General features: G+C 42.9%; 2 protein-coding genes across 2 annotated transcripts; both read left to right on the top strand.

Moving 5' to 3' along the window:
• Positions 1–850: 850 nt before the first annotated feature.
• On the top strand, positions 851–8,957 carry LOC104423279 (pyrophosphate-energized membrane proton pump 3). The gene is made up of 15 exons (XM_010035792.3): positions 851–1,094; positions 1,789–2,012; positions 2,475–2,678; positions 2,809–2,960; positions 3,053–3,200; positions 3,279–3,411; positions 3,804–3,976; positions 4,958–5,078; positions 6,242–6,429; positions 6,634–7,071; positions 7,221–7,385; positions 7,474–7,629; positions 7,715–7,826; positions 7,998–8,217; positions 8,485–8,957. Exons 2-15 carry the CDS (start codon positions 1,911–1,913, stop codon positions 8,582–8,584), a joined length of 2,412 nt encoding a protein of 803 aa, XP_010034094.1. The 5' UTR covers positions 851–1,094; positions 1,789–1,910; the 3' UTR covers positions 8,585–8,957.
• Positions 8,958–9,677: 720 nt separating this feature from the next.
• LOC104423278 lies at positions 9,678–10,684 on the top strand. Its single transcript, XM_010035791.3, has one exon. The coding sequence runs from the start codon at positions 9,901–9,903 to the stop codon at positions 10,360–10,362; it is 462 nt and encodes a 153-aa protein (XP_010034093.2). The 5' UTR covers positions 9,678–9,900; the 3' UTR covers positions 10,363–10,684.
• Positions 10,685–10,870: the final 186 nt, after the last annotated feature.

Genomic DNA, 10,870 nt, shown 5'->3' with positions numbered 1-10,870 from the left:
ACAGTAATAAGCCCAAACAATGTCGGATTAATGCAACAAGATAGAATAATTTCCCATCTTGTGTAAATTTAATAGAAACCAATATAGTAGAGCAAAATAAATATTAAGCACGCAAACATAGGATGATTTTTTGACCAATTAGGATTTGAGCTCCTTCTTGGTGATCTCTCTAGGCACGCACTCTCAACAAATGGTGTAAGATCTCGGGTTTACTAATAAGTCTAGACCCAAGAGTTATAGGTTGTTGTGACTCCTAATCAAGGCCCAATATGTAAGGTGGAGATTAATGGGATTTATTTCATTTCTATTATAGAAGGAGTAGGTGGTTAATTTATAAGCGTGAACGAAAAGTTCATTTTTTGAGCTAGTTTTTGGAGTGGAAAAGTTCAAGATCATCCAATAAACATATTTATATATTTATTTTTTTCCCCAAAAGAAGGCTATCTTCTGTTTCCACATTCGCTAAAATTTGCTTCTTCCAACGCTTGCACAGACACATCATAACCGTAGAATTTTTCGTTTGTCTTATTTATTTATTTATTTTTCACAACTACAGAATTATCCAGAACAATTAGATAAAGAATTTTCAACCGGGAAGAGAGAGAAAAAGAGAGGCGGAAAAGATGACATGGCAACCAACCCGATCGAGCTTTGCAATTGATTGGTTACGTGGCGAGACGGCATTGGAGATGGTGACCTGTCGAGAGAGAAGCGAATATGCCGAAGAGAGCGTATCGACTGCAAAACTTTTAAACATTTCGGTGAAAAACGCAGCCAAGCCAAGAGCAAAACGAAAAAAAGAAAAAAAAAAAATAAAAAGGAAAAAAAAAGGGAAGAAGAAGGAAGAGAAATCGGAAACCGAAGAAGAAGGGAGGAGGAGGAGGGAGGAGCGAGGGAGGTTGCAGTTTCTTCCGGGGCAGAAGGAAGAGAACTCCGTTTGCTGAGTTGACTCGGATTCCGATCGATCCTGCACCTCCCGTCGACTTCATTTTGCAGTCCGAAATCAATCGGTGGCGTCTCGGGCCTCGGGCCTCGGGCCACGATACACAGCCGGGCGCGCCATTCTCTCCCGCCGCCGGTAGCCAGCCGACCAGGTGACTTCCCGGAATCCCTTCCTTTTTCCCGTATCTCGACTCCAGAATGCACCGCCTTCCCTCGATCTGCAAGTCTATCCCGAGATGCCGAGTCGCCGCTGCCTTAGATCTTCCCTCGGGAGTTCGTCGCCGCGGTGGCCTCGACTGGTTCGGTGGTGTCGGATTTTGAACAGATCTTGGGGTTTCGCGTCCCTGTTTTGCTTTCAGTGCCCCCGACTGCGCCGCTCGTGTCTTGCTCAACTCCGAGCGGGCTTTTATCTCGTCTCTTTTCCCCGTTTTGTGTCACGCGGCTGGTTCGGTCGAGACGAACCCGAAGAATGTGACCGCTGGATTTCGATGATTTGGTCGTGGTCGCGGATTTGCGGTAGAAACCTCTCGCTATCTGGTCATGTAGCTGTGTTGCGGTTATGCTGGGCGTTGTGCGAGTTTGCTTTTCCTATGTCGATTGTTAGTTTCCTTTTTGTATGTGATACGTGCTGGATACTAGAGTGCCATGGACATTGGTGTTAATGACTTATTGATGTCAGATTCTTCAGGCATTCGTTCTTGGCTGGGGAAAACCGTGTCTAAAGTAGTCTTGCCTTCGTTTAGATTTCTCGGTAAAGGACTAGGGAAGAAGTTGCTTACCTAGAAGGAGAGCGGAGCTGTACTCTTTCTTTAAACTTGAAAACTCATCCTAGATTTGGGCTTGCAGATTCTGCTCCTGGTGGCTGAAGCACGAGTACCAAAATTCAGCGACCAGGTTTAGGGGGTGACTCGCCCCAAGTTGGTGAGCACAACCCTTTTCCTGTTGCACGGAGAGTGAACTCCTCCCAAATGATTCCCATGGATGATGACATGGAGAGTGGAGTTTTGAGGTCCTACCAGGACAAGCCCAGGACGTTTCCAAGCATGCGCAGTAAGCCTCACACCCCACGGGTAAGGATATGCTGTCTTCTTTTCTGCAATTTTTTCATCAAAGTGTTAACTTTCTTTGGTTTTACTGTCGCGGTGATCATTTAGCCCTGTGTATGCTGTTAGTTTGTCACATCTTTTCCATTTTCTTCCCTACTTATATCCTCCACCTGCCATTGACTTGATAACGATTCCATTGGAACAGCATTTTAATGCATTTTATAGGTTGCCTTTACAATATTGGGTTTACTTAACCATACCACTTTACCCAATTTCTTGTTTCAGCATTGATTCGTGCTCATCATAGTTTAAAAATTGTGTAAAGTTTTCAAGGATATGTGTGGCTTTTCTTGTTGACCCTCTTTTAGTGGTTGACTCTCTTGCTTGATGAATGATAAACAGTATGTTGACTGTTGAGCATCTTTATTTGCTTTTTATGACTTAAGTTCAATCTCAGGGATATATTGACCCCATTCTATTCTTCAGATTATCCGCTTGTTGATGGGAATCAATGTTCGGGTTCTTCTTATATTGCTGCTTTTGGTATTCGGAGGGGTCTTTTACATTGGTGCAAAAACTTCTCCAGTCATAGTGTTCGTCTTCTCTGTTTGCATTATCAGTTTCCTTTTGTCAATACATCTCACGAAGTGGGTACTTTCAAAGGATGAGGGCCCTCCTGAGATGGTTCAGGTACATTGTTTTTGGCAATTACCTCATCTATATGTTTTGCTTCTTATTTCCTCTTATTTATGTTCTTTCTTCTGGGCTTAAGTTTTTTTTTTCGTCTGACCATTTTGAACTTATGATATCACTTGTTTAGATATCAGATGCTATTCGTGATGGCGCTGAAGGTTTTCTTAGGACCCAGTATGGGACTATCTCCAAGATGGCAGTATTACTAGCTTTAGTCATCCTCAGCATTTATCTGTTTCGCACTCCCTCACCACAACAAGAATCTTCTGGTCTGGGGAGGTGATTTCCACTGTTACTGGTTGAGTGTAGTCTTTTCCTCTTCTTTTTTATCCATCAATTGACAAGCATATTCATTGGGCTCATTGGTACAGGTCAGCATCTGCTTTTATCACTGTTGCTGCATTTCTTCTGGGGGCTTTGTGTTCAGGTATTGCGGGCTACGTTGGTATGTGGGTGTCTGTTCGTGCAAACGTTCGAGTCTCTAGTGCTGCCAGACGATCGGCAAGAGAGGCATTGCAGGTTTTTCATCTTCTTCTGTGCTGATTATTTGTTGGTAAAATATTGGATTATGTCACTATCAATGAGAATTATGTACAGATAGCTGTTCGTGCGGGCGGCTTCTCTGCATTGGTGGTGGTCGGCATGGCTGTTATTGGAATAGCTATCCTATATGCTACATTTTATGTTTGGCTGGATGTGGACTCTCCAGGTTCCATGAAGGTTACTGAATGTATGTCTCGATTACTCCTTGAGTTTTCCATAGATATAGTGCCTTAAAGTAAAAAAGCTTATGCTCTGGCATAAGTTTTAGTCGATCATCTATGGTTAGCTCCTTATTGTTTTGTAAATCAAGGACTATATTATGCATGGAGCATTCTTGTTGTTGTTCAGTGCAGAGTGAGATTCATTCCTAAGATCCATTTATCAGTACATTAGGCCACAAATGCTAATAGGGTATTCTAGCATGTGCAATACATGGCATCAATTTTTGTTTGCTTTCCCGAGAGAGAGAGAGAGAGAGAGAGGAAAAGAGGGGGGTGTGTGCGATGTTTGAACGGTGCCTTTGGAGGGGCAATGACGTTATAAAGTCTACGACATGACTTCTATGTTTGTTATTTGCAGTGCCCCTTCTATTGGTCGGATATGGTTTTGGAGCATCATTTGTGGCTCTGTTTGCTCAGCTGGGTGGTGGAATATATACAAAAGCAGCTGATGTCGGTGCTGACCTCGTGGGCAAAGTAGAGCAGGGAATACCGGAAGATGATCCACGGAATCCTGCTGTAATTGCTGATTTGGTAATTGGTTGTTCACTTGTGCTTTCTAAGACCAAAGATTATTTGCTTCATGGTGCAGACATGTATTACTGTTTTTTTGCAAGTTTCTTTATTAGCATTGTAAATTTTTGTTTCTAGAGGTCAGGACCATTTATATGGTTGGTGAGACAGTTACATGATGTTATTTTACTTGCACTCCCAATTTCTATTTTCTTTACACATCTCATGGAGAATAGCATCACACATTTGGCTTCTTCTTTGGATGATAGGAGGTTGGTCTGTTTTTCTCAGTCATCAGGTCTCCTGGGTTCCAATATGATGCATTGTTTGTGTTGATTTGTTGACTGAGTTTTAAAAGTGAAGATTGGGGATGGTTGTTTGGGGAGATGCAGTTTTCTTCAGTTGTGGCATTTGGTAATATTGGGGAAAGAGTTCATTGCTTTAAGCTCAGGATTTAAAAAATATCCATCGTATATAAATAGACAATCCACAAAGACACAAGGTGCATGATAAGTAATTCACCAGAAATGAATGATTTTCACAACCTTTGTGGTGAATGAATGTTTTAATGTAATGAACCTGATTTGGCATCCTTAGTTGAGCAGTTATTTTAAAAAAGGACTTGAATTGTTGGTTGCTCATAATGCAAGTGTTGTTGGAGCCGTGTTACTTCGTGCTGTTGATTTGGCATCCTTGTGTTACTCTAGATATGTAAATACATTAGTCCATTTGTAGCATCAAGAAGCAAGCCTTTTTCCTCCACAGTCCTAGACCCTGTGGCTCAGATAGGTGCCTTCTGTCCACGTCGCCCTTTCTTTTGTATGTTCTTTCTCTTCCATTGGTGTGTGCTGAGATAAGAATCCTAAAGCTGGCTTCTAAGCATTCGTTCAGCTAAATTTGTCTGTTTGCCAAATTCTTTAGCAATTTTGGCTCTATGGGTAGGAACTTTTCCTGCGAAGCAAATTATCTTCTGAGCAGCAGACTTAAGTTTGTTCATTGTAGGTAGGAGATAATGTGGGTGATTGTGCAGCTCGAGGGGCTGATCTTTTTGAAAGTATTGCAGCTGAAATCATTAGTGCTATGATACTTGGAGGAACAATGGCCCAACGTTGTAAAATTGAAGGCAAGTCTTCCTGCCCCAACAGAGAAATAATCAGGTCTTTTAGTACAAAAGTAAGATAGATGAAGAAATGACACATTTCTTGGTATATATTCTTTCTGGCCATACACTTATGTTGAATTTAAAGTTACACATGTTTGAATCGAGCAGTTCTTTCGGCATGATATAGCCCATTGTAGTATGAATTTAAAGGGGTGCAACCCAACTACTGTTGCAATATATAGGAGAGAGAGGCCTGTCAAGTAAAACATAATTTTCATTTTCTTTTTTGAACTGTATGTCACAATGGTTTTTATTTATTTATTCTCCAAACTAAAGCTTGGTGTGTCTTGATAGTTTAGTTTGGAAGTTGTGTTGCAGCAAAGTTCACTTAGCCAATGTGTAAGTCCGAATGAGTGAAGTTGAATTGGAAGTTTTGATAATCTGATCACACTCACAGTTAGTTCAATGATTGAACTACTGTGAGTGGTGAAAATTTAGGACACGGGAGTGTTATTTGTTACTTTAGAGCTGGAAAGACTGGTTAATGTACAGCATCTATTTTGATTGGGGATAAATGCTTCTGTGCTTCTGTGGCTTCAGTATTGACTCTAATTAAAATTTCTTCTTCAGCATTTGTGACTGAAAGCAGAAACGTGAGACATTTAAAAGTCAATCAATCAATGGAGTATCTTTTTAATGGGAGAGCTAACAATTGGGGAAAGGTGCTTTCTTTATGGGTACATAATGCCTTACGGCTTAAAGTTGAAAATGCCAAACTCTGTAAGAAAACAGCATACAAGTACAATTCTTGAACCCTACATTCTACCAAACATAATAGAGGACCTCTATCAAACAATAAGTTGGAAAGTTCATCCCAAAAATCTCATCCAGAGCTCACCGAACAACCTACAGAGGTGGTTGTGGTTTCTCTGAGTGAACATGGAAAATAACAAAGTTGTAATGATCCACTCTCGTTCATAAAATGGTCTCTCAAGTTGCATTTTTAATAGCCAAAACAAAATGGTTGTAATTTTGTAAGAGTTTCATCTTTGAAAATCAACTCGATGGAAGTTGTCACACAATTCTCCATGCTGAAGATGTTAAGAAATCACAGATTGAAGTGACAACCACTGCACTTCTTTGCTTATTTACGAAGACTAATTTGGTGGTTTGCTTTCATGCAGATCCATCCGGCTTCATCTTGTTTCCTCTTGTTGTCCATTCCTTTGACCTGGTAGTGTCGTCAGTTGGAATACTTTCGATCAGAGGAACACGTGAATCTGGTCTGAAGGCGTCCATTGAGGATCCAATGGCAATTCTTCAGAAAGGATACTCTGTTTCTATAGTTTTAGCCGTTCTTGCTTTTGCCGCGGTATTGTTTCTCTGACTGTTCTCAAATTTTTTTCCTTTGCTTTCAGTATTCATTGAAGGATACAGATGCAGAAAACGCTTTCTTGTAATTATTTCTGTTGTTTGTCAAATTTAAAATTCACCAACTTGCCCTTGCCTCTATTTTTGGTATAAGTCATGTGAATAGGTTCTGACACTTGATTTTACTGGATTGAAATCTACACAGTCTACACGGTGGATGCTTTATACTGAACAAGCCCCTTCTGCATGGCTGAACTTTGCTTTGTGCGGACTGGTTGGTATTATGACAGCCTATGTTTTTGTATGGATCACAAAGTATTACACAGACTACAAGCATGAGCCCGTGCGCACGCTAGCTCTTTCTAGCACCACAGGTCATGGGACTAACATAATTGCTGGAGTAAGCTTGGGTTTGGAATCAACAGCTCTTCCAGTCCTTGTTATAAGTGTATCGATAGTTTCAGCTTTCTGGCTGGGCCAAAGTTGTGGTTTACTGGATGAGGCTGGCAATCCAACTGGAGGTCTCTTTGGAACAGCCGTAGCGACAATGGGCATGCTCAGCACTGCTGGCTATATTCTCACTATGGATATGTTTGGTCCAATAGCTGATAATGCTGGTGGAATTGTGGAGATGAGTCAGCAGGTAATGACTGTATTTCTTTTAAATTTCCACTTCATTAAAAAAAATTAACTTGAAGGAAAGGTCGAAAAACCTTTAGTTGAGAGAATTTTAAGCTCTTTCCTAAATTTGAATGGTGTGGACCCTCACATGCATGCATTTATTTCATGCAGCCAGAAAGCGTTCGGGAAATTACTGATCTTCTAGATGCAGTGGGTAACACCACTAAAGCTACAACCAAAGGTTTTGCAATTGGATCAGCTGCACTTGCATCTTTTCTTCTGTTCAGTGCTTACATGGATGAGGTGTCTTCATTTGCTCGTGAATCTTTTAAAGAGGTGGGTGATTTCTCGGTCATGTAAATCCTTCTATTTCAATAGCTTTTGAGTGTAGCATCTCACCCCGCAACTGTTATTTGATATTCAGGTCGACATTGCAATTCCAGAAGTCTTTGTTGGGGGGTTGCTAGGATCCATGCTTATTTTTTTATTTAGTGCATGGGCCTGTTCAGCTGTTGGCCGAACTGCACAAGAGGTTGTTGCTGAAGTGAGGAGACAATTTATTGAGAGGCCTGGTATAATGGTGGGTATCTATTATCAGAGTGTATTCTCTGGTGCTTATTTTGGTCAGGTTACTTGATGACCATATCCTTCTTTTGTTGGCTCAGGACTACACGGAGAAGCCTGATTATGGTCGATGTGTTGCCATAGTAGCATCTGCATCATTGAAGGAGATGATAAAACCCGGGGCTTTGGCTATTGTTTCACCTATAGCAATTGGTGGGTCGTAATTGTTCATATTGTGTGAACTTATTGTTAGTTGGATGATAAGTAGGTCATGACTTCTTGTCTGTTGTTTCTCCTCCTCGGCCACTTCTGAGCTATAAGCTTATGTTGTGTAGGCAATGAGATGTCCGCCATGGTCACTAATCTTTGCACGTATCTTTGCAGGTCTTATTTTCCGGATTTTGGGGCATTACACAGGACATCCTCTTCTTGGGGCCAAAGTTGTGGCTGCCTTTCTAATGTTCGCTACAGTTTCTGGTATTCTTATGGCTCTCTTCCTGAATACAGCAGGTGGTGCCTGGGATAATGCGAAGAAGTACATTGAGACAGGAGCTTTTGGGGGCAAGGGTAGTGAGAGTCATAAAGCTGCAGTCACTGGAGACACGTGAGTTTGACAAAACTTTGCCATTTTGCTTAAATAAGGGCGAGAACATCTTATAAAATAAGTGGTGATTATGTTTGATGGGATTGCATAAAGATGCATGGTCATGCCTTCCTATGTGTGCTTGCTGTGCTTTTTATGACACGCTCATTTGTGCTCTTGTATGCTGCTACTGTATCTGCCAGAATTTGAAAACCTTGTGATAATTCCCTCTTTACACATGAACAGCAATAACCTAATTGCTTACTGATTTTGGTCTGTCGGATGCAGTGTGGGTGACCCCTTCAAGGACACGGCTGGACCATCCTTGCATGTGCTGATAAAGATGCTTGCAACTATAACACTTGTCATGGCTCCTGTGTTTCTGTGAGAGTTTGTCCATATATACCGGGATTTTCAATAGTGAATCCAAGCCGGCACCCATCTTCATCTGAGTAGTATACTTTGCCAAATGCATTAGATAGGAGTTTTTGATTTGATGTATATCCCCAGGGTGTCGAATTGAATGTCATACTAACATCTTTGTTTGAATAAAAGAGACGTTTAAGTTGCTATTCATTCTAGTACACCTGGTGTAGCAGAAAATCTGTTGGGGGCTTTTAAGTTAGGAACGAAGGCTACTCTAGTGCCGTGAGTTGTGGCAGCTCAGTAGGGGGGGCTTGGTTGGGCGTGGATGCGCAGTTTTGTAATTCTCTGCTGTCATGAAATACTGCTTCATTGAGATTAGGTAGCTTTCTTTGGAATGGTGTTGGTTCTGTTCTTCGTGCAGTCAGACTACTAGGAATTTTGCTAATCTTTTTCATCATTTTTGAGTTCCAACTCTTTAACACGAGTATTCAAGGAGTGAATCTCGAATGTATCGAATCAATGAAAGCGCGTGCCCTCTTTAAATTACCAAAAGAGATGGACTTGTTGAATCGCAAGAAAGTTGATTTAGGCTTCACCGAAGCGCGCTAAAACAAAAAGTAGGTGCGCACGTCTCGAAGAGTTTTTATGAGTACCATTGGATTTCAATTGCAGAGCGCTAAAATTAGGTTCTGTATGACCGACGCTCACAAATTAAATGGGCCTTTCATCAGCAGCACCCATGACTCATGGCTGACTCTTCTGAAGGAAGTCAAAAACATTGATAACAAGTTCGTTAAAGAAGGAAAGATAAGGCGAGGTGGCATCAAGAGAAGATCGACGACTGATCATGTCATTCCTTGTGATGTGATTTATAAGAGGTATTTGTGGTCATTTCGCGAATCTGGGGAAGGCAGACAATGTGCCGCGATCAAGAGAAAAACGTCAACATCCCCTCGAGCAATAACCTCTCGACATTCGAGGAAATCCACCCAAAAGAAAAAGAAATAGCGGAGATCAGCTACTTTGGGCCCAAGCCCAAGCCCAAGGTCTAAAACCCACATTGATTTCGCCAAGTCGGAGTTGGAGCGAACTTGAAAAGCAGAAAGAACGGAAGAGTAGCTTCGCCGATCCCACTTTTGGTCTTTTTCCAGGTCCCGGTTTCTTCTCCTCCTTATCCCTTTCCCTCTCTGAGGAGACAAGCCCATCCTGCAGCACCAGCGAGCGGCGTTGCCGGCTTGCAGCTCCACACTCTAGGGTTTTGTCCAAAAAAGCCCCCCCCAAAACTTCACTCCCCAACTCTCTCTCTCTCTCTCTCTCTTTGTGTGAAGGAAGAGGAGGATGCAGAAGCCGGGGAACCCCATGGGCGCACTCCCAGGGCAGGAGAAGACGAAGGCGGAGGCCCCCGGTCAGATGAAGAAGATGCCCAAGATGCCCAAGATGCCCTCCCCTCAGGATCTCCTCTCCCACTACGAGTCTCAGGGACTGGACTCCCGCCAGGCCTCCCTCAAGGCCATTGACGACCTCCAGAAGTTGCTCTTCCGCGTCGTCTCCTCCTCCCGGGGCCCCAGGGCCGACAACAAGGCCCCGCCCGACCAACCCCCCCGGAGGCTGGACGCCGTCAACGGCCGGCTCGCCGTGCTGGAGATGAAGGTGGACTCCAAGCCCGGGTACGCGGGGGCGTTCGCCATCGGGGTGGCTTCCGGGGCCGCCCTCAACGGGATGGGGAGCCTCTTTCCCCACGTGCTGCGCTCCCTCTCTCAGATTTGGACCTCCGTCACGGATCCTCACCGTCACCAATGAAAGCCAAACTGGAGCAGCAGCAGCAGTAGTAGACTGATCCTTTGTTGCTTTCCGCCATTGCCCATCAATCCAATTCGAACTCGGGACTATCTTGATTTGTTGTTGGGTTTCTCTTTTTCCAATTCCGTATTTGAAAACAGAGGAGGAGCAGTCCGTGGGTCATCGTCGCCAGCCGCCATGTACCCGTCGCCCCTTCGTTGTCGCATCGTCCTGTGGTGGATAACAAGGGAGCACGGCGATATCCGACGTTGTTACTCCTACTAAAGACCTGAACTTTAAGATTAAAGAGGCGCCCTCGGGTTCCAACTCTTGACTTTTATTATCACTGATATTGGTCCGTTGAGTTCTAATAACATTCCGAATTCTGGGAATAAAAAATCTTTAAGCAACACGGAAATGTAATCGGCTCTGAAAAGATTTTTCTTTTTTTTTTTTGTTAAAAAAAGGTTATATAATATGGACCGAGATTGGGCGGTTTCTTTGTCCCCTCAAGGAAATGGTACATTTT

The sequence above is a fragment of the Eucalyptus grandis genome, chromosome 10 (assembly GCF_016545825.1).
Source record: "Eucalyptus grandis isolate ANBG69807.140 chromosome 10, ASM1654582v1, whole genome shotgun sequence".
Taxonomy (NCBI): Eukaryota; Viridiplantae; Streptophyta; class Magnoliopsida; order Myrtales; family Myrtaceae; genus Eucalyptus; species Eucalyptus grandis.
This window is presented reverse-complemented; position numbering and strand designations above follow the sequence as displayed.

Excerpts from the sequence above, each read along its gene's own strand:
- LOC104423279 (XM_010035792.3), top strand. The coding sequence starts at position 1,911 with ATGATTCCCATGGATGATGACATGGAGAGTGGAGTTTTGAGGTCCTAC. Across the intron at positions 2,679-2,808 it reads GCCCTCCTGAGATGGTTCAG|ATATCAGATGCTATTCGTGA; the intron begins GTACATTGTTTT and ends TCACTTGTTTAG. Across the intron at positions 7,827-7,997 it reads TGTTTCACCTATAGCAATTG|GTCTTATTTTCCGGATTTTG; the intron begins GTGGGTCGTAAT and ends GTATCTTTGCAG.
- LOC104423278 (XM_010035791.3), top strand. The coding sequence starts at position 9,901 with ATGCAGAAGCCGGGGAACCCCATGGGCGCACTCCCAGGGCAGGAGAAG.